The sequence below is a fragment of the Pleurodeles waltl genome, chromosome 2_2 (genome assembly GCF_031143425.1).
Source record: "Pleurodeles waltl isolate 20211129_DDA chromosome 2_2, aPleWal1.hap1.20221129, whole genome shotgun sequence".
In the NCBI taxonomy this organism is placed as follows: Eukaryota; Metazoa; Chordata; class Amphibia; order Caudata; family Salamandridae; genus Pleurodeles; species Pleurodeles waltl.
Window position 1 is genome coordinate 1,013,346,408 of NC_090439.1, and position 24,154 is coordinate 1,013,370,561.

The 24,154-nt window shown below is 42.6% G+C and overlaps 1 protein-coding gene across 6 annotated transcripts in view; it reads right to left on the reverse strand.

Moving 5' to 3' along the window:
* ASAP1 (ArfGAP with SH3 domain, ankyrin repeat and PH domain 1) overlaps nt 1-24,154 on the reverse strand; it is a 1,537,410-nt gene that overhangs the window by 923,147 nt on the left and 590,109 nt on the right. For all 6 annotated transcript variants that reach the window (XM_069220757.1, XM_069220758.1, XM_069220756.1 and 3 more), the window contains 3 exons: nt 15,625-15,710; nt 3,574-3,649; nt 729-815 (listed from right to left, as the gene is read on the reverse strand). In XM_069220757.1, coding sequence (XP_069076858.1) covers nt 729-815; nt 3,574-3,649; nt 15,625-15,710 — 249 coding nt within the window. The remainder of the gene's footprint in view (nt 1-728; nt 816-3,573; nt 3,650-15,624; nt 15,711-24,154) is intronic.

Below are 24,154 nucleotides of genomic sequence, written 5' to 3' on the forward strand. Positions count from 1 at the left end.
TGGGGTCTCTGCAAAAAGAATTTTAAGTCACATTATCATCTGGAGAAGCCATTCCGGTACAGTTAAGGGTGCAAGGATTACTGGTATGCTGGGCAGAAGGGAGATCAGAAAAAAATAAGAAAACAGAGGATAGAAGGACCAACATAAACCAAGTGTTGAAAATTCTGAAGTTTCACAAAAAAGTAAAATGAAAATTATTAAAATGGCTACAGGCGACTACTGGAAGTATAGCACCAAGATTTTTAAACTGTGTTTTTCCCTAGATGACCGTTACTGGCACAGATAAAAGATTTACGTGGTAGGGTGCCCTGTAGCTAAATATGTTTTGACAACTTCTTACATAATTTTATAACATTTATTATTCTGCATAGAAAAAGAAATCTGCATCGCTCCATATAAAAAATCTACACCTATAGTCATGTTGAGGCTTTACAGGAACTGCATAACCAATTAAATGAATAAAGATAGGCATACGTTTTTCTACCCTTTTTTCACATTATCAAATGAACAAACACCACAGAATACAAGGCATTAGCTACACAGTACACACATCTTTTTTGCTAGCACTAACATTAGAATGTTGGACAAAAGTGTCAAATGATACTTGATATGAAATGTGTTTCATTAGATGCACATTTTTTCTAAATATTTTGATTTAGGGTTTCTATATAGCTTTATATATGCTTTTGAGCACTGTAAAATGTTTTAAGGTTTGAAATGTTTCCTACCTCTTTCTGATCAAGCTGTAGTGAAGATTTTATCAAGTCCCGGAGTGCAGTAAGTTGCTTCTTTTCTTCATCCTGGGTCTGCTTTATCTGTTAATGAGTACATCTATTGCATTACCACAGTATAATGAGCAAAGATGTATTTCTGAAAACTTGTTCAGACTTTTCAGGAGATAATTTGTGTCACAAGCTCTCAATGTTACACGTCACAGTTTGATAGAGAGTATCTGATTGAGGTATTTTCTGCAAAAATGTGAAGGCTACTTACTTGGAGCAATAGTTCACCAACTAGGAAATCCTCCACAAATGCATAAGCTTTAGAATAATTCCCCGCCACTGCAGTGAACCTCAGAACTCCCTAATGTGATAAAAAAATGTTCAACATTTGTCTGATCTTCGATTACAAATTGTGGTTGAAATGCACTGATAAAAATGGTTGTCCTTTTCCAATACCTAAGTGTGTTCTACGGAGTTCTTACCAGCTTCCAAAACTAATCTTTAGGAAAGATAGTTTGATGATTTCTTTGATATGTCCTAGTGCTGGTCACAGTGTTAAACTGTAAATACTAAAACTGCTCTTTGAGAGGGGGAGGGGAAAAGGTGCTACTACTTTAAAAGCAGCCTCATAATATTGCTGGTTGGACTGATGTCACCCACAACGGAGAGTTAACATTGCTGTGCCACAGAGGCACAGAAGTTAGATATCAGTTTTGGAGCCTGACAAGAGCGTGTCACCATAGGTCCCAGTAAGTGGTCCTAAAGCTTATGATGTGGGATTGGAAATCAAAATTGGTGAAGGACCATTATTGAAGGACCACAGGTAGAACAGGCCCCTCTGAGATTCCAAAGAGTTTTGTTAGCTGTCAATAAAGCCATAAATGGATGAATGGACAGTGGTTATTTGTTGATTGTTAGGGAACTGTATTGTGAAGAAAGGTGTATGTCTCTTGAGAGTGCCAGATACAGGGATGTGCGCATCTTGGACACCTTTTATTGGAGCCCAGAATAGCCTTCATTATATAGAGCGGATTTCCTGGTCCACACCTGGAATAGAGCATCTACAATGACCTTTGCATTATTAGTAACACCTGGCTATCCATTATCTTCACTTTGTGCATGCCACCCCGCCATGATGACCAGATTAGAACAAAATGGTATTAAGGTGGGTGAAAATCAACTGGGACAGGGCCCTAATATACATAAATATACATAGAGAAATTATAAATTTTTCTTCATTCAATTTACATTTTCACATGAAGTATACTTCACTCCAACTTTACTACACAAGATGTATCCGGATCGAAAAAGGTGCTGTCCATGATTTATCTTCAACAACGGTGGATTTGTTAAACATGGTTTTTGATCTGCAGGACCATATGAGACTGTTGGTGGAAGATGGTTGAAGGAGGAAGTGAGGGACCTGGTTACTATTAATCTAACGCAGTGTATATTAAACATCCACCTGAGACCTACGAATGGGAGTATTCGCTAGAAATTCATGCCACTTAGTCACCTAAAGGCAAAAAGATGACACATTTAGAGAATAGGTTGTAAGCTGAAAAGAACTGTATATCAATTAATTCTGCCAAGGATAATTTGGAGGAAGATGTAAGTACTAGGAAAAACAAGCTTATTGTAATAATTGGCAGAGGAGCAAGGAATCAAACTTTAAGCTGTACCTCCACTAAAACGAGTATATATTAAAAAAAGACTACCATTAGGTTACAGTGCCTGTGCAATCTCTTTTGACCCCTGTAAGAAAGTTATTCAGTGACATGCACCTTGAAATCTACTGATGTGCTTATTGTTTATCATACACCTGAGTATGTTACAAGTTTATTTTGTTAATTTGTAGAAAACAAAACATTTGAAAAAATCAGTATTCATAGGAAAAAAAACGTTTCAGAGATGAGCGGGACTTGTATTGTTCAGAAAGCTTAGTACCATCAAACACTTTACCACAGCTCTTTTTTTCAGCCAGTATTCAATAACGGAAGGATCAGTAATGACTGTGAAGAACACCTTCTCTGGAGAACTACTATTACAGGTAAATAACTTTCCTTTACATATTCATAACCTGGAGTATAAATTTCAAAGCATTACCTCACCAGACTCCATCCACTTCTCAACACTAAAAAGCGACAGACAGCACAAAGAGTGGAAATGGTTGCCTTCTCATGATGACAAGACCAAGACCAAAAAGTTATCTATCTTACCTTCTAAACCTACTCCTGTGCTGAAACTAATCACATTCCCTACATCAACGTCTTTGGTAAACAATGCTGAGGCTTGCAGAGAGGCTGTGTCTGCCAGCATCTCTACTGATGTGCCTACACAGGTTAACCTGATTAATTTTCTTCAACTCTAGTTGGACCCATTGCAATACTAACCTCCACTTCCCTGCCTCCACTAACACTGGCTTCAGCATCACAGCTTCTTATTTATTCTTCAGTCTCAGCTTCGCCACCACCACCTGCCCTTTGGACTTCAACATTAACACAGAAAAATGTGGGAAGAGCCAGGCCTGAAAGATAGACTTATTTCAAGAAAGCCAAAATTTATGAGGTTCCTCCTATCAATAGGGAAACTGCTCTTAAAAGGACGCAAAATCAGGTTGCCCTAAAACACCTGGAAAACAGTGCTCAGTAAGGCCTGCTGATGCATATCTGTAGTTCAACAAAATACTACACACAGTGTATGCCCATTTAATTAACTTTTGAGAAATGGCTGGATACTATTAAACCAAAAAGGGCATGGTTTTCTGGCTCATTTTCCACAGTTTGCAGGCATAAAAACATTTACAAAAAGAAATAGGAAAAGTAACTTAAAATGAATTGAAATCACTTACATTGTACAAATCGGTAGCTAGTTTTTCAATATATTGTTTCAATTTATCTGCAGTTTTCAAACCATCTTGGAAAAAGCTACAAACAAAAAAAAATGAAATTCAACAGTAGGAAGGACAAACTGAAGATGCAAAATACCAAATGATACATTTTAAGAGCTACTTCTCAAATAAACTGCAATGCCACGTCTTCACATTGAGTACTTCAAGTAAAGAATGCAACATACATACATCTTTATGATTATATAATAATGTATAAGGTAGCATTTTTAAGCTCCCTCCAAAGCTGGATGGAAGCTGGTAAAACTCAGAAGAAACAACAGAATGAAACACTGACTGATGTTTTAAAAAATGTCAGATTTTCTGAACCACCCTTCCAAGAAGTCTTCCAAACCACAGTCTAACTGGGACTGAAACATGTCAGCTGTATGTGACCCTGAAAAGGGATTGTGCTTGCACTCATTTTCTACTACATTATTTAGCATGGGCAATGTGTGACACCACTTCAATATTGCAGGGTGATGATATACATATAGTCACTAAAAAAAGTTAATTACACTTGCAAAATCAAAGCCAGAGGCAGAAACGTGCAAAGGTTGCGGAAGCTTCCCCACTGCACTAAAGAGGAATGCTTCTCCCGGAAAGCCTTGAGAAGGAAACAAAAGGCTACCCATTGAGCTTTTTACAGGTAGCGAAGAGATCTATCAGGGGCACCCACAAACTGAGCAATGATGCTCCGTCCCATCATTAAGAGCAGGAGCCACTCAGGATCAGCAAGATAATGCCTTCTGAAATTCTCTGCTTTGGGAACCGTTATGAGGAGTCTCGAGAGGACAGAGCCACCTCCACAGCCTCAGTGCCCAAGACCCACAACATGATGCTTACTTAAGTACCAAACGGCTGACATATTGCCTGTTAGGACCTGGATGAACTTGCTCTTGTTGGAAGGCAGAAAGGTTTTGAGGACCATATGGATAGCACATAGCACCAGGTTGCTCTCCATTGGAGCAACGCCACCACATTAAAGTCCTCTGATATTCACATAGTCCAGGTAACCCCCTTCCAAATCCCACAGATGGTACATCTGTCACTGCTGTGAGGTCTGAATGATGCAAAGAGAAGTTCGCCCTACCAGGCTGTCATCCGCCATCCACTGATGAAGGTCAAAGGCTACCTTCTCGGATATGCAGATATTCTCTGAAAGGAAACCCCAAGTGGTGCGCATATTTACAAAGAAGGTTTCACTGCATATGTGCCAGTGATCGTCAGGCACTAGAGGTTTACGACAGGTCAAAAGACCAAGAACACCTCAAGACCACTTTAGCAAGAACAAAGAAATCTGGTTGAAATATCAGCATCATAAACTGAATAGCAAAGGCCATCAATGCTAATATGTAAAGGATGACTTCTACAAAGGGAGTTCTCTGCACAGGACAAAGATTTGATTTTCAGTTTGAGAGCATCACTATGAACAACAAGTGGTCCAAGACTAAATGACGCAAGTCTGCATTTAGCAGCCAGTTGTCCCGTTCATGGAATTCATGGATCCCTGACCTGGGCCATAACCACCTACATTACCTTTGTGGATACAGGTGAATTTGAAATGTTCTAACTCCACCACAAACCTTAGACAGCACTTGTGGGACTAAGGGACGAAAAAATGGATTCCACAAAGACATCATCCAGTTCTCTGGGTCCAACGATAAGAGGGTATAAGCTTAGCATCAGCATTTTCAACTTGCCCTTCTTGAAGAAGGTGTTCAGAAGCCCAAGGTCTCATTCGGCCTCAGCTCCTTGTCGTTCCAGGGACTAGTAAGTATGAGATGTATCTTCCTATGTGCCAGGCAGCACTACAATTGCACCCTTGCCAAGCAGCATTTCAGCTTCTCGAGAGAGAGAATATCAGCATGGTCCGTTAACCACTAGCCAAAAACTGGAGGAATAGGAGGAAGGATATACAAAAAAGGAAGGGCATAACCAAACTTAACTTGAAGAATTGACTGGTCCCAAATACCTGCAAGACAATTGGGCAGGTAAAAGCAAATTTTATCCCCTACCAGTTCATGATCTTTAGAGTGAAACCTAATGCAGCTTGGCATAAGCATGTGAGGAGGAAGACTATGGCTGCATCTTCTGGTGGCCACACCCCCGCCAATGCCATATTCCTTTGGGGTCACAAAAGGGCTGTACTGGTTGCTCGGTATGTTACGAAGGCTGCTTCCAATAGTAAGTAAAGACTTTGAATTAGCCTTGGAACTTCCTGATTAAACTGGCTTGCAATCAAACTGGTGAGTGGGGGAAAGAAGGGCCAAAGAATGAGAAACAGTTTTACAGTACTTGCACTGGTCTGCAGCTAAATCTTCTCTTTCACAAAGGGGATTGTCTCCCCCAATGGGGATATCAACAGTAAAGCTTGGACATCTTCAGAAAAGCTGGTAATATGCATCCAAGCTTGGCACTAAATAACGATGTTGGTGCCCAGGGCTTGAGTAATACTAATGGGCCTATACGCAAACTGCATTTTGTAATATTAGTATTAGAGGAGTACCACTAAAGTACTTCAAAAAGGTAATAACAAACCTACAAGAGTAAATATCATGCACTTCTATCTTTTGTATGGCAAGATCCTCACCAATGTATGTATACTACTTATTCATAAATGTGGGAGCGACTGGGGAAGTGTTTAAAAATGAAGCATACTTATCTCTAAATGGGAGGGGCTTAGGAAGGACTACAGAGGAGTTTAGAGACGGCTAGATAGGGATTTAGGAAGGGTCTTGCACCCATCCATAAAAAACGTAAGCATATGTATTTTTTATTTATTTATTTTAATCTTGAGTTTGCAACATACAAATCAATAACTGCCACCATGTCTCCCCACCTCCCCCAAGTTCTAAAGCTCTAGGCAGTAGCAATAGCACATCCTTGACAGCTAAGTGTACTTTCCTCCTCTTAAGCATATATTTAACATAAAAATATATTTTACTTTTTTTTTGTGGGGGGCGGGGGTTCGAGTTAAATCAAACATTTTACTTTTCCATGGACGTTTCCTTAGGGAGACTCCACAGTCACGGTGGAGATCTACCTATTTTAAAGTATAGGGAACATTAAAAAGGTCAATTAAACTTTTAATACCGTACTGAAAATATTTTTATGATAAAAATATCAACTACTTTATATATTTCTTTACTGCAGAAAAACCTTAAGAATGTTACAGCACTACAGATATAATTTGAATTAAATCTTCAATGTAAATAAAATAAATAAAATAAACATTGTTCTTAATTTCAAATAAAAATAAATATAGAAGTAATCTTTTTATTATGCATTAATAATTTATGCAAAAATATTATTTACATTTTACCCTTGTCCAGGAAAGCCTTGACTTCCTCGCAGAGAAGTGCCAAATGGTCCTCCAATAGATGATCGAATGATGGTGGCATGGCTGGAGGAGAAGTCTCGAAGGGGAGGGAGTAGCCCTTTTGAACAATCGGTAAAACCCACCTGCCTGTGGTAATGGATTCCCAGTGGGGCAGGTGATGGTGAATCCTGCTGCCAACTGGTTCCGGATGTCCCAATGGACTAGGAAGGTTTAGAGGCAGAGGAGGGGGTGGGGGTGGACTGGGTGGTCCATGACTCCTTGATCCACGAGGTTGTTGGATCCTGCGTCCATGCAGGGGCTGTATAGCATTCGCGAGTTGGTGGCTCTGTGGAAATGGACACGGTTGGGTGCTCCTTCCATAGCCATGAAAGGAGCGAGAGGAGGAGTGTGGAGGGGAAGGGGGGCAAGGAGCAGCTGCAAGGGACCAAGCTGTAGCCCGGCAATCCTTAAAGTGCTCGAGCGCTGAGTTTGCCTCGTCTCAGAAGAGACACGTGCCATCAAAGGGCATATCCATCAAAGATTGCTGGATATCCCCCGAAAAGCCAGACGTCCTCAACCAGGCGTGGCATCTCAATGCCACCATCAAAGCAACTGATGTGCCCCCGTGAGTCAGTCGTATCTAGTCTACAAAGTATCATGAATTGGCTGCGTCTCTCCCATCTGTCATGGCTTGGAAGATAATGTTCCGGGCCTCCTCCGGAACTTGAGGCAGCACTTGTGCGACTGTATCCCAGAGTATGGGAATAGCGGCCCAAAAGACATGCGGTGTTCACGGACCGCAGCGCTAGACTGGCAGAAGAAAACAACTTCTTCCCTAAATTGTCCGGTCTTTTTGATTCCCTGTCCAAGGGAGCAGCAGGGAATGCCCCGGGTTCCCATTAGGAGGTCCGTAAGTGCTTCGTTGAAGGGAAAAAGGAGTTCTGAGTTGGAGGCCCCAGGCTGAAGCACTTTGGGCAGGAGGTTAGGCCTGACCTCCACAGAAGGAAGCTCGAGGTTCAAAACCTCAGAAGCCCTTCTCACCACCATGGAATATGACGCTCCCTCCTCCGTAGCCACGGTATGGGAAGAAAACACGTCAGTGTCAGGAGAGGTGTCCAACCCACTGGCATCACCGACATCATGTGCCCAGTCCAGGTCAGGTTCAAGCTGGTCTTCTAAAGGGTCCAGCGACCCCTCTACACTATCCCCATATCCATTCCCATAGCAATAGGGTTTGGGATCAATCCTGGGCACAGCAGAGCACATGGAAAACAGAATTGGTGTTGAGTTGTGCCGTTCTGGCTCTTGGTCATTGGGAATAAGTATAGGGTCAATGCCGATTGTGGGCCCAATCAGCGCAAGGAGCGTTGACGTCTGACCAGATGCCAGGGAAGGTCACGTTGGCACGACCGGCACCGAGACAGATCTGAAAGAGGATCCTGAGGTACCCACCAGAGTCGGGACCGAAGTCGTCGACTTAGGACCCGAGGAGGCCCTCACCGACTTCCCTAGGCCCGAAGGCACGGAGCGTGGGTCAGACTGCCCAAATACGAGGTGAATGGCCATATATAATTCTCGAAGTTGGCCAGGTGTAGTACCGGCTCTTGGAAATTCGGGGCGGCGCGGAGCAGACCAAGACTATGGCAGACGGACAGAAAATACTAAACTTACAACCAGAAACACAGAAGAAAGCGGCAGAAGCAACAAGCATTGAATAACATAGCGAGGAGTCTACTCAAAGCAAAGCACAAGCAGAGAAAAAAGTGCTGCATAACAAGCCCAACAGCAAATAGAGCTGACACTTCAGATAAGTAAGAGAGGGTGGATCAGTGTTTTAAGATTGAGACGACATGGACAGTTGGTTGTCAGTTTAAAACACTGCTTAAATTGCACTGAAAAACAAAGACGTTTTAATCTATGCTTAATTATTCATCTGGTAGGTTCTAATATAACAGATGAGTCTCCCAAAGTCAGTCTGCCAATGATTACTAGACTGAAGGTAACCCAGTCTGCCAACAGCAGACTCTACGGGGGTTGGGTTGTTCGGGGGCTTGGATATACTGCTGACAGTTCTGCCCTTCTAACTATGTGGTATGCACCACAAAAACATATTGATATATTTGAGTCACTTATGATATGGATTGTCTAGCTGTTGTTAGTTACTTTTGTTATATTGCTATTTAATTTTTAGGTTAAATCAGACCCCAAAGCATCCAATTCAACCAAACATTTATTTGCAACAGTTCCTTAGTAAAGAGTTTTTCATATATTGGTGCTCTCTATACTTATCTCTCTGTATCTATGGGGATACTATCGCAAATGAAGTGGGGGTTGGTTAATCGCAGCAAGACTCTGAGGAGTGAGAGTATATTGCTGAAGAGCATAGTTCATACACCCAGCCTGGCTGTCAAGGCCTGGAGTAGTATCTCAGCTGCAATTTCATCACGATTCGTGTCATTCTCCACCTTAAGGGGAAAAAAGGGTTCCCACATCCTATTCTATCATGGAAGCCCAATTGATCATTCTTTTTGTACATAACTCACTCACATTCCGCTATTTTGTCATTTCTGACAGCCACTCCAAGCTTGTCGACACCATCAGCTTCCTCCAATGGCAAACAATGCAGAGCTTGGCCTTCGCCATGGCCTTTGCTATCAATCGTCTCCTGTGTTTAGTGGGAAGGACACTGCTTGTTGTATCATTTATAAGGGCCAGTAGAGTAGATGGAACAATCTGGACATCCCTAGGCTCACCAAGGACTAAACAAGCTTAAGACCAGTAACCCATCACTGTAGCTCCAAAGATGTGTACAATGTCACGTCTACGGTTCCACAATACCAGCATGCAGAATGCAGCAACAAATTAGCTCTGAGCAACTCGGTCTGTGACCAGTACCAGCTGTGGTGTTGTTTGAAATAGCAAAATTGAGACTTGCTGTGTAAAACAGTTAGCAACACATTATACAATCCTGAAGTTGCTCCTCTTGTGGCACAGCACCAATGGCTTCTGTCCCTGAGGGTGGCTACACCCTCCTTGTGCCTCCTCCCTGTGGGGAAATCCTCCAAAGCAAGATGGAGGATTTTCTAAGGCAGGGGTCACCTCAGCTCAGGACACCTTAGGGGCTGTCCTGGCTGGAGGGTGACTCCTCCTTGTTTTTTTCATTATCTCCTCCAGACTTGCTGCCAAATTTGGGGCTGTGTCCGGGGGGCAGGCATCTCCACTAGCTGGAGTGCCCTGGGGCGCTGTAACACCAGGCTTGAGCCATTGAGGCTCACTGCCAGGTGTTACAATTCCTGCAGGAGGGGGTGTGAAGCACCTCCAACCAGCACAGGCTTTGTTCCTGGTCACATAGTGCACAAAGGCACTCACCCCATGTGGCCAGAAACTCGTCTGGATGTGGCAGGCTGGCAGAAACTTGTTAGCCTAGCAGTAGTAGTTGGGCTGGTACAGGGGGTATCTCTAAGATGCATTGGAGATGGTTGAGGTGGTCTGACTGGCGCGGGTCCCGATCCAGGCATGGATTCATAGGGTCCCATCAACCCCTCCCCACCCTACCCCCATCATCTGGGCAAGAGCCACCAGCACAGAACCTGAAGGGGCTTCTTATGACTCCGCTGGTCCCAAAGGTGCTCCAGTGCGGCTGGGCTGCCCAAAAATAAGGAGCAAAAACTCACAGAGTTGGGGAAGGGCTGCTTCGGCTTCTGGAAATTCGTGAAAGCACAGAGTCAGGCCAGGCGCAGGTTCCTCAGAACGAGGACAGGAGCGTCAATGCTCCCTCGTCTCGTCAGCCGAGAATTCGGAGAGTGCTCCGACTTCTTGGATTTCTTCTTATGCCTCGACTCACCCGATTGCCCAAGAACTTGGAGTGGGACAACAACGATGGACGACTCAGCGAATGGGATCTCAACTTACACGGAGTCGAGCACCAGGCCCCCATCAGCTTTAGGGATCGCTCCCTCAAAGTCTTTGGATCCATGGCCCGACACTAAGAGCACGACTTTGGGTCGTGTCCGGGCTCCAGGCACCAAAGAAAAACGAGGTGGAGATCTGTCATGGGGATCACCCGATGATAGGATCCACAGGGCTTCAAGCCAGTCTTTCTGGAGGGCATTGTCAACGCACCAAGACTACAGCACGTGACAAAAAGTCAAGAAAAGGCAGTCAGAAACTGACTGAGGGGATCAGCGCTTGCTGTCTTAGAAAGAAAAGAACTGTCTATATAGGACCCGGGACATCCTATCCAGTGCGAACGATGCCGATGACGGACACAGAGCTGATCGATGCCACCTAAAGGCATGCAGGGATACTGCTCACGAAAATCTTCTGGATCCAGTCTGATGCCTGGGGAGAATTCAAAGGTAAAGAATTTGCAAATAGAAGCCTCTATCAGATATGGCTGACATCTGGATTCTGGGGGGGCTTGCCTTAAGTCCAACTAGCCTTCAGGTAGGAACAGGTTGCCTTCCATAAAACCAGCAAAAGCAGTTTTTCAATATGCCCATATCCTCTTTCCCCTCAGAGAAAACATGCTTCTCTAGGAATAAAATGTTTTTTTTAAGTCCAGCCTCTCTCATTTCTTTACCCTCTTGTTTCATTTTAAAAAGAAGCTGCCCCCTTCCCCATTCAAATAAGCCTTATCTTCATCTTCCAAGATACAGCCTGAACCTCAAGTCCTCAGCTACTGGGTGCAAGCACTGCCTTGCTGGTGTGCCACAGGCAATACCCTGAAGAGTCCATCCAAGTAAACTGTGGAATAAGTGAACCAGTAGTGTCCCTCTCAACCAAGGATGCAGCCACGCCAGTAGATTGGCCCCCACTCAATCCATCTGCAACTTCTGTTTCTATATGTACCTTAGAGGAAGACTCCCCAGTCACGGTCTTAATCTTCTTAACTCCAGTACTGTTCTTGACTGCCTTCCTAGACCAGAGTACTCCTTCCCATTTAAAGGGGCACAAGTTGACGAGCAGCGCAGATGGAAGGCTTCCTTCAAGATTCTGCCAATGCTACCCTGTGTATCATCTCGACCAGCGCTAGCTACTACAAGGAAACATCTACCAGAGGCAGAGGGAGACAGCTGCTATACAGCTGAATACTATATGATGCTGCTGGATACTCTCAGGTGATTTGCTGACTTGCACAAGACTGCACTGTTGGGTAATGGTATGACTCTGGAATACTACTACTTATTTTTTAAGCTTGGTGGGGTTGAGTATAGAATTGTTTTTATCCATATGTTAACTGGGGCTGAGAACCCCAGGCACGCTAGCTTCCTCCTTCAACAGAGCTCATCCAGCAAGCTGCAGAATAGAGCACCATGTAGAAATATATAAAATGCTCAGGACGAGTCAGATGGTTGAGTAGCTGCTCTAACAACAATGAACTGCAGGGGGTCAGTGACTTGCCTCAGGTCGACGTTTTGTGAGAGGTCATAGCAGTCTGGTGGAGTGCTTTCCTGAGAATGGGTCTGGTTCGCAAGTCCTTAGCAAATGAGAAATTGTGTATGCAATTGACTTGAATATTCTTTTTTAATCAACACTTTTTTGAAACTCACTACCATCCAATCTGACTGTGACAAACATGAGAAGGACCATTCATACAAGAGTAATGGCTCTAATCTGAACATTTTAAAAATAGATCTTTTCAATAGTTAAAGCAAGAGTGATGTGGTTGCTATCACAGTGTAGGAGCTTCTAGTGAATAAAAAGTGATTCTGTATTTGTTTTTATTTTCAATTAATATAGTAAAAACGATAACAAAAAGTACTTAACCTCCCCATTTCCTAGTTGTAGAAGGAGAACTAGGGTTTATGATTACTGATTACACAAACATTATTAACAGCAGCCTTTATCTGGAACCATAAAGAAAAAAGAAGGGTTTCAAATGTGTTAAGCATCAAGGTGACTTTGGCCACCTAGACACTATCCTATGTTAGCATGTTTTCTCGGTGAGTTAAACACTCACTTGACATCTGCTGTAATATCCAGTTTGAATCCTGGCAAGGCCAAATCAGCATTCCAGTCTTCTGAGGTCAGCAAAACAATGGGCAATATTAACACCTTTTGTTCGAGCACCTAGTAACAACATAAGTTCTGCATGGAGTACTACATAAATCATTTTTTTATTACCAACATTATTACATTAAGGTGAAGGGTGACCAGAATAGCTCTGATGGATTGTATTTGAAATTGTAGATAAGGGTAGACTTTCCAGATGTTGAACTAATGGTCATGAGTGGGTAAGTACCACATATCAGTAAGTCTGATGTGAGTGGCAGAGGTAAGAGTTAAATTTCAAATGAAGGGTCTTAGAAGGGTGGATAACAGGGCACTGAATGTTAGAGTTATCCAAGATACTTCAAGGGATAAGACCCGCCTACCAAACTTCTGACCAATTAAAACAACCCTCTTGTTGAAGCAAAACAGCCCTAATGCTTCCAGAAAACCTAACACATCTACAGGCTTGCAATCTTTTGGGTAGCTTACCTAAGCCTCTACAGATCTCGGTAACTCAAGGGTAAAAACCACTGCAGGGCATACCTGCCAACCTGTTGGTAAGGGTTAAACATTCACTGGTCAGCCAAAAGTTTCAAATGGCTTCTAAGCTTTCCTATTCACATCTTTATACAGGCAGCTGTGATGAAGAACTGGGATCACAGCTGGATAAGTGGATCTCATATGTACAGGGACAGATTCTGCTTCTTGTTCAGCACGATTATATTATTACTCATTGCTCTTCACTTGCACACAATCCGCTAGTTAAGAAATACAACCTATTCATTACCACACTACATTAAGTCCAGCTCTACAGGCAATAATACCTGTATATTCTGCAGTAATGTTCAGTATCATGAATTGTAACTAATAATGAGTAATAATTCCCATCCATCTTATCAGCGTCTTACTTGGTTATGTAACTATTTCAAAAATGAATTTAATACGCCAGTACGACACAAGCCAAAATTCATAGATCACAGACTAAACAAAAAGCATCAACTCATTTGTTTCTAGAACGTATTGATGTAGCTTTGACTTAGCCACAGCACTTCACAAGTAACAGGAAAAATAAATACAACTCAGAAGATAAATAATAAATGTGCAAAGGTAACGGGAAACAAGCAGCTTGTCACTGAGTCTTCTATCTTCCAGCAGACTGTTCCAGAGTTAAGCTTCAGCACCTTGTGGACAAACAGGAGATGGTGTAAATTAGTGCCTTGGTCTTTTCTTTACTTTTGGTACTTCTAGGACCAAATGCATTTTGTTTCTGGGTATTTGATTCCCTCCTGAGATTGACAGTTTGTTTTTCAGGCATGAGGGTACACCAATAGGCATGGATTTGAGGTGATACACACAGTCTTGAAGTTAATTGTGGAATCTAGGGCTAGCCAGGGGAGCTTTCTCAGATAATGGGTAATGTGGTCTGACTTTTGGGTTCCTTTTACAAGACAAATGTCTTTCTGAAAGAGCTTTATATAGGCTTAGTATAGCATTTCCTTTGCCTAGGTGTGAAATGAACAGGGCTTGAAAAATATTTCTGTCTTCTCCAGGTGGATGGGAGGGTTTATATGTTCTGAAAAAGTGCAGCTGGATTGTCCCTGTGTTTACTAGATTAGGGATGTGATAGGAAATAGAGACATGATGCTTGGTGAATCCTATGGATTTCGTTATGGGAACAGCAGCAGGGAAGATGCCTAGATCTTTGTGACTTAAAAACCAATTGTAGATTGGAGGAGTCGTGGTTTGGATGTGAAGGAATAATTTTGTTTCACTGTGGTTGAGTCTAAGGGAGGAAGTGTTTTGAAAGATCAATATGTTTAGCTTGGCGATGTTGACAGACTTGGGTGTTGTTGGTATATGGGTGTACAGTTATTCCATCCATATGTAGCACTGGCCTGAGGGATGCCATGTAAAGCTTAAAAAAAGATTGAGAGGATAGTTCCCTGGGACACATCACATTCAGGGATTTGGTATATTATATGAAAAAGTCAGTTTTCTCAAAGTATGACCCAGAGGTTTGGAAGGTTATCCCCAATCATGAGGAAAGCATTTTCAGGAGGATTCCATATCTGGCCGCTGCTAACACAGCTAATAAGTGTAATATTACTAATAGGCATGAATCTCATTCATGCAGTAGCCATAAAATGTCATCTAGATTTTGTAGAGCTGCTAATTTTGTGCTTCATTTTAGACGAAAACCTCATTGATGATTCAGGAAGTTGTTCTTTGGAATGTGAAACCCTGCAAACATTACCTTTACCGTTTCACATCCCCAACCTCATCACAATCATTTGAAAACACAACCAATCATATACTGAGATACATGCATAGGCAGCTAAAGATAAACAGAGGTGAAGTGATAAACTACATAATGGCTTGGGTTTATCGTTTTCATGGTTTTGATTAAGTGCCTGTCTTCGTAAAAGCAAACGGACTAAATAGGATAACTGAGAAATTTTCTAAAGAAACATGCTACAAAATTCTTCAAATAATGTATGTATGTTACTACATATGTGATATTTATATAATGTGAACCCAGTCACAGAAATGTTTAGAGGTACTCTACACACTGGACGTTCGATATTGTATATAGAACCTTTTTTTTTTTTTTTACATTTTGTAATTTAGGTCACCCCACTATACAAAAAGATTGCCTTAGCTTGTAATGTATTGTCAAAAATTGCGAACATAATACTTACTTGCATTGCGCATGATAATACTTAATAAGATTCTGTAGAAGATCCACGCCCTTTTTAGTCTTGATTTCATTAACTTTAATGAGATACTGTAAGAAAGAACAGCAAGAGATGTTGCTAATTATGTACCAGATCACCAGCTCTGCTTAATAAAGAGCATTTTGCATTTTCTTTTATGTAACTGAATAATGCTGTATGTAATTATAGGAATTTCTGAAATTGTGATAATACAACACAATAATTGCCATCGTACTCACACAGAGCGAGAAGAAACATGCCCCAGCCCTTTTAGGTTTGTGCCGTATTTATATCCAGCAGAAAGATAGTAAAATTGATAACCCGTTTATGGCAGCAGAGTCATGGCTCCTACATCACAAATTAAGCTTGCAGTCTGCAACAATTTTTTTAATGCATGATTAAATCAATATGCTTTCAACAGCTAAATAACCCGCCTTTGATTTACAATTAAATTGCCAAGTAAATCGAAGATGCAATGAGACCTTTTTATTTTAGATAAAGCAAGAAAGAATAAATTGGTGTTACAATGTTTAAGTGGCATTCCAGTAAAGTTGTTTAGTGGTGATCCTCAATCGCAAAGATAGGCACTTCTGTTTGCCCTAAATTCATAATTGTATTGAACCTTTACCATCCCCCTGACTGGTATTTACCTATAGTGACTTGTGCCTCTAGTCCTGAAGACTGCCTCCAGCTCGACTTATCGCACATGCTATTTAATGATACATTTTTACAGATGTACTTATCTGAACAGCCCAATCAGCACTGTTCTTATGTCGGGTGGCCTCTCATCAAGTCAGGTACGCTTTTCGTCATCAATATGGAATTTTTTTAGATAATAGACTAGACCGCATGAAGCAAGAGAGTGTAACTGAAAGTTTCCAAGAAAGCTTCACCCACATCACAGTATCCACATAACTTCACCTGCCAGGGTTGTTGGTATTGTTCCCTGTCTGTAGGGATCACTTTAAAGAGAGACAGCGCAGCTTGGAGTAGTTTGTTTCCTAATTGATATGTGGAGACGAGAGGTAGTGAGGTACAATGAATAATTTCATAATTACGGATGGCCTAAAACAAGTCATCAAGCAACAATGATCTTTAAAGTGGAAAGTGGGATCTTTATACTCGCAGACTCCAAACTACAAGCGGTGCCCTGCAAAATCAGTCATGAATGCAGTGGCAATGCTGTGCACAAACACCAAAAATGTAATCATATTCCCCATGTGCTAATCAAACTCAAGCACATGCCAAACATGCCATATACTCCATTAATTGTAAATGACTGTTCATACATTTGAACCGGAAACGTGAAAGTATTTTCGTAGCACAAACAGCTCAAGCTTAGAAAGTAAATAATGCCATAAGATGTCTACCTTAAGGTGCTTTCTCTCATGCTTCACATTCAAGATGCTACCTTAAGGTGCTTTCTCTCATGCTTCACATTCAAGATGAAGGACAATATATCTTTTAAATAAGACACAACCTCTCCTTCACCCCATTCAAAGCTTAACTTTTAAACAGTGGGCCAAGCAATACGGAAACCTGGTTCCTGGGTCAATCAAAAAACCTTTCCGTTCTCCCTAAGCCCTGGAAGCCGCCCAACCATGTTTGGACTTCTACAAGTCACAGATGCATTCGAGCCAAGTCTAGCTATTGTTGCAACAACAATTAAACAGGACAAACTTGCACCAACTTCCATCCAGCGTCAGTGACAGACAAGTCACCCCATTCTGCCTCAAGACAATAATTTGCACAAAACAACCTAAAACTACACTGAGCCTTCTGCCCTTTAAGACACCAGATTCTGCACTGTTGTGGATTCAGATGTTCTGTTTAATACGGAACCACTGAAATTTGTGTTTAAGAGTCTCCGGCAGAGGTGTATGACAGTTCAGGGAGAATAGTAAAATTACTTACTTGTAATCCTATTTCTGCATTCATGCCTTTAATTCACAGTTGCTAGAGACCAACAGTTCTTTTGACGGAACTCAAACGTAATGGTTCACATTCAAGACAGGAAGGAGGAAATGTTGTTTCTGACTTCAACAAAGACGTTTATGCTTCAGAATGAAAATGTCACTTACCCAGTGTACATCTGTTCGTGGCATTAGTCGCTGCAGATTCACATGTTTGGCACAGTCCGCTGCCTGGTGTTGGGCTCGGAGTATTACAAGTTGTTTTTCTTCGAAGAAGTCTTTTTGGTCACGGGACCGAAGGACTCCTCCCTCCTCGGCTCCATTGCGCATGGGCGTCGACTCCATCTTAGATTGTTTTCCCCGCAGAGGGTGAAGATGGAGTTGTTTGGTATAAATAGTGCCCATGCAATGGAGTGAATATGTATGTACGTTAAGAGTTTCTAATAATTATTTACAAATGTTCAGATGTTTAAGATTTATGATCTACTTCTAAACGGCTACAGGCTTCCCGGGGAGGTGGGAGGGTACATGTGAATCTGCAGCGACTAATGACACGAACAGATGTACACTGGGTAAGTGACATTTTCAGTTCGATGGCATATGTTGCTGCAGATACACATGTTTGGCATAGACTATAAAGCAGTTACCTCCCCTAAAAGCGGTGGTTTAGCCTGTAGGAGTTGAAGTAGTTTGGAATAATGTTCTTAGTACAGCTTGGCCCACTGTAGCTTGTTGTGCATTTAGTACGTCTACACAGTAGTGTTTAGTAAACGTATGAGGCGTAGACCAGGTTGCAGCCTTACATATTTCGCTCATAGGAATGTTTCCTAGAAAGGCCATTGTAGCACCTTTCTTTCTGGTTGAGTGTGCCTTTGGTATAATAGGCAATTCTCTTTTGGCTTTAAGATAGCATGTTTGAATGCATCTGACTATCCATCTAGCAATGCCTTGTTTAGAGATTGGATTTCCTATGTGTGGTTTTTGAAAAGCTATGAACAGTTGTTTTGTTTTCCTGATTAGCTTTGTTCTGTCAATGTAATACATTAGTGCTCTTTTGATGTCTAATGTATGTAGTGCCCTTTCAGCCACAGAATTTGGTTGTGGGAAGAACACTGGCAATTCTACTGTTTGATTTAAATGGAATGGTGAGATTACTTTTGGCAGAAATTTTGGATTTGTTCTTAGAACTATTTTATTGTTGTGTATTTGAATAAATGGTTCTTGTATGGTAAATGCCTGTATTTCACTTACTCTTCTGAGGGATGTTATTGCAATGAGAAATGCGACCTTCCAGGTTAGATATTGCATTTCACAGGAATGCATGGGTTCGAAAGGTGGACCCATGAGTCTTGTTAAGACGATGTTAAGATTCCATGAAGGAACTGGTGGTGTTCTTGGTGGTATAATTCTTTTTAGCCCTTCCATGAATGCTTTAATAACTGGTATTCTAAATAGAGACGATGAATGAGTAGTTTGTAGGTAAGCAGATATTGCTGCGAGGTGTATTTTTATAGATGAAAAAGCGAGATTTGCTTTTTGCAAATGTAGTAAGTATCCTACTATGTCTTTAGTAGAGGCATGTAATGGTTGTATTTGATTGGCATGGCAGTAGTAAACAAATCTTTTCCACTTAGATGCATAGCAGTGTCTAGTGGAAGGTTTTCTAGCTTGTTTTATGACCTCCATGCATTCTTGTGTGAGGTCTAAGTGTCCGAATTCTAGGATTTCAGGAGCCAAATTGCCAGATTCAATGATGCTGGGTTTGGATGCCTGATCTGTTGTTTGTGTTGTGTTAACAGATCTGGCCTGTTGGGTAGTTTGACATGCGGTACTAGTGAAAGGTCTAGTAGAGTTGTATACCAAGGTTGTCTTGCCCATGTGGGTGCTATCAGTATGAGTTTGAGTTGGTTTTGACTCAACTTGTTTACTAGATATGGAAGGAGAGGGAGAGGGGGAAAAGCGTACGCAAATATCCCTGACCAACTCATCCATAGAGCATTGCCTTGTGATTCGCGGTGTGGGTACCTGGATGCGAAGTTTTGGCATTTTGAGTTTTCTTTTGTTGCGAACAAATCTATCTGGGGTGTTCCCCAAATTTGAAAGTACTTGTTCAGAACTTGGGGGTGAATTTCCCATTCGTGGACTTGTTGGTGGTCTCGCGAAAGGTTGTCTGCTAGTTGGTTTTGTATTCCTGGAATAAATTGTGCTATTAGGCGAATGTTGTTGTGAATCGCCCACTGCCAAATTTTTTGTGTTAGGAGGCACAATTGTGTTGAGTGTGTTCCTCCTTGTTTGTTTAAATAATACATTGTTGTCATGTTGTCTGTTTTGACAAGAATGTATTTGTGTGTTATTATGGGTTGGAAGGCTTTTAACGCTAGAAATACTGCTAACAGTTCTAGGTAATTGATATGAAATTTTGTTTCGTGTATATCCCATTGTCCTTGAATGCTGTGGTGATTGAGGTGTGCTCCCCACCCTGTCATGGAAGCATCTGTTGTTATAACGTATTGAGGCACTGGGTCCTGAAATGTCCGCCCTTTGTTTAAATTTTTGCTGTTCCACCATAGAAGCGAGAGGTATGTTTGGCGGTCTACCAACACCAGATTTTGAAGTTGACCCTGTGCCTGTGACCATTGTGATGCTAGACACTGTTGTAAGGGTCGCATGTGTAGTCTTGCGTTTGGGACAATGGCTATGCATGATGACATCATGCCTAGAAGTTTTAGCACAAATTTTGCTTGTATCTTTTGGTTTGGAAACATAGCACTTATTACCTTGTGGAATGCCTGCACTCTTTGTGGACTTGGAGTGGCAATTCCTTTTGATGTGTTGATGGTTGCTCCTAGATATTGTTGTGTTTGACACAGTTCTAGGTGTGATTTTGTATAGTTGATGGAAAACCCCAGTTTGTGAAGGGTTTGTATGACAAATGTGGTGTCGTTTGCGCATTTTTTTACTGTGTTGGTCTTGATTAGCCAATCGTCTAGGTAAGGGAACACATGTATCTGTTGTCTCCTGATGTGTGCTGCTACTACTGCTAGACATTTTGTGAACACTCTTGGTGCAGTTGTTATTCCGAATGGCAACACCTTGAATTGGTAATGTATTCCTTTGAATACGAACCGTAGGTACTTTCTGTGAGAAGGGTGTATTGGTATATGAAAGTACGCATCCTTTAGGTCTAATGTGGTCATGTAATCTTGCTGTTTGAGCAGTGGAATGATGTCTTGTAGTGTGACCATGTGAAAATGGTCCGATATGATGTAGGTATTTAGTGTCCTGAGATCTAATATTGGTCTTAATGTTTTGTCTTTTTTTGGAATTAGAAAGTACAGGGAGTAAACTCCTGTGTTTTTTTGTTGTACTGGTACTAACTCTATTGCATCCTTTTGCAGTAGTGCTTGAACTTCTAGTCCTAAAAGTTGTAAATGTTGTGGTGACATTTTGCGTGTTTTGGGGGGGATGTTTGGTGGGAAGTTGTGGAATTCTATGCAAGAGCCATGTTGGATTATTGCTAATACCCAATTGTCCGTTGTAATCTGTTGCCAAGATTGGTAGAATTGGCTTAGTCTTCCCCCCACTGGTGTTGAGTGAAGGGGTTGCGTGACTTGAAAGTCACTGTTTAGGTGGAGGTGTTTTTGGAGTCTGGAATCTTCCCCTACTCCTTGGGAATTGACCCCCCCGATATCCCCTGAAACCTCCCCTTTGGAAGGAACCCTGATATGGTGTGGTTCTTGTTTGTTGGCTGGTGGTGTCTGTGGGTTGGCAACGAAAACCCCCTCTAAATGGAGTTTTTCTGAAAGAGCCTCTGCTCTGCGGGGAGTAGAGTGCGCCCATGGCCTTGGCCGTGTCTGTGTCCTTTTTAAGTTTTTCAATGGCTGTATCCACTTCAGAGCCAAAAAGTTGTTTCTCGTTGAAGGGCATATTAAGGACAGCCTGCTGGATTTCAGGTTTGAAGCCTGAAGTGCGTAGCCAAGAGTGTCTCCTTATGGTGACAGCAGTGTTGACTGTTCTTGCTGCAGTATCGGCTGCGTCTAGTGAAGAGCGGATTTGATTGTTTGAGATCGTTTGTCCCTCTTCCACTATTTGCTGCGCCCTTTTTTGGTATTCCTGGGGAAGATGGTCTACGAGAAGTTGCATCTCGTCCCAGTGTGCGCGGTCATATCTGGCCAGCAGCGCTTGTGAATTTGCGATGCGCCACTGGTTGGCTGCCTGTGATGCTACTCTTTTCCCTGCCGCATCAAATTTTCGGCTTTCTTTGTCCGGAGGTGGGGCGTCGCCAGATGTATGTGAATTTGCTCTCTTGCAAGCTGCCCCTACTACCACGGAGTCAGGTGGTAACTGCAAAGTAATAAACACTGGGTCTGTGGGTGGTGGTTTGTATTTCTTATCCACCCTTGGGGTGATGGCTCTTGATTTTACGGGCTCTTCAAAAATTTGTTTTGCGTGCCGTAACATCCCTGGTAGCATTGGGAGACATTGATATTGGCTGTGTGTAGCCGAGAGGGTGTTAAATAAAAAATCATCCTCTATAGGATCGGAATGCAGTTGGACATTGTGGAATTCTGCTGCCCTAGCCACCAGTTGCGAGTATGAGGTACTGTCCTCTGGCGGTGACGGCTTTGTGGGGTATGACTCGGGATCATTGTCCGGCACTGGGGTGTCATACAGGTCCCAAGCGTCTTGATCCTGATCGTCATGACTTATGGTAGTTTGCGCTGGTGAGTGCATTTGTGGCGGTGTTTGTGCCGGCGATGCCTGTGGTGGAGAGGGCGGAGGCGTGACTTTTTTAACCACTTTGGCTTGTGGTTGTGCGTCATCCTTTGGAAGTCCGATCCTTCTTTTCCTCATGATTGGGGGAAGGGTTGATATCTTCCCTGTGTCGTGCTGGATGTACAGTCTCTTTTGTGTGTAGTCCGATTCTACACTTTGGAGCTCTTGTCCAAATCTGTGCATTTGGCCACTTATTCCTTGTTCCTCTGAGTAGGATGAAGGTGTGGTATTTTTCGGCGCCGAGAGAGAATCTTTTTTCGGTTTCGGCACCGACAGAATTTTTGTTCCTTTCGGCATGGATTCTCGGTGCCGATGTTTTTCGGTGCCGGTATCTTGTTTTTGTCTCTCGGAGCCGCTTTCTCGGCTCCGAGGTTGCTCCATGGCGGTCCCTCGACCGGAGTCGGGTGTCTTCGCTATGGGCGTGCCCTTTTTCGGCGCCTTCGACGGGTCGCCTGTTTTATGGGTCGAGCCATGGCCTGTTGGCAGTGGCGTCCCCTGGGCTTTCGGTTTGTCGATGGATTTACTTTTCGACGTCTTACTCACAGTTTGTTGCTGTTGTTCGACGTCGGAGTCTCCTGATTCTGATTCCGGAACCGAGAATGTTTCCTCTTCCTCGTCGAAACGTTGTTTTGTCGACGTGGACGCCATTTGTTGACGCCTGGCTCTTCGGTCCCGGAGTGTTTTTCTGGACCGGAAGGCTCGACAGGCTTCACAGGCATCCTCCTTGTGCTCGGGGGACAAGCACAAGTTACAGACCAAGTGCTGATCTGTATAAGGATACTTACTGTGACATTTTGGGCAGAAACGAAACGGGGTCCGTTCCATCGGCTTCGATGTCGCACGCGGTCGGGCCGACCAGGCCCCGATGGGGGATCGAAACTACCCCAAAGTCTTCCGATGATCGGTGTCGATGTACCTAACTATCCCGATACCGAACGGAACAATACCGACGCTTTCTTCCGAGATTCTGACTAACTTTCCGAACCGAAACACGGAGCGAAAAGGAATACGTCCGAACCCGACAGCGGAAAAAAACAATCTAAGATGGAGTCGACGCCCATGCGCAATGGAGCCGAGGAGGGAGGAGTCCTTCGGTCCCGTGACCAAAAAGACTTCTTCGAAGAAAAACAACTTGTAATACTCCGAGCCCAACACCAGGCAGCGGACTGTGCCAAACATGTGTATCTGCAGCAACATATGCCATCGAACCTAGAATTACAAGCAACTTTCCCTTCTACATACTTGGATCTTTGTTGATAGTCAAACATTGGACTAGAATTTCAAGATTACGCCTCATCAAAGTGTGCTTAATGTCTAAGCAAAACACTTTTAGTGCGGCAGAGAGCTTCAGGTTTCCCTGGAAAGAGGTAGTTGGGAAGTCGGTAACAGGTGGATGCAAAAAATATGTTTTCATACTTGTTTTTTAGAGGCTGGCCAACTTAACTGTAAATAGTTGAGAAAAATACTGGCAAAGTGTCAGATGAGTTCAAGTAAAATTCCAAAACCAAATTAGAAATAAAAGACGGATTAGTCATTATAACCGCTTTCAGAGTGGAAAACCAATATAAGTTTTTGCTAACCCTACAAAACTGAAATGGTACCAATCAGAAAAACAAGATGCATGTATCTACTTTCACCGCACACATGCTGCCTGCCCCCAGTGCCTCGCACCGGATTCAGACATTTTGCACATATTTTAAGCATGCCTGTTGCTTTCCTGGTACTGGACGAACGTTACGGCATATTTGGCACGTTGAATGGGCCTTTCCACATTATGCACCTGGAAAGTGTGCCTGCTGGGTCTAATATGCACACTAACAGAAATA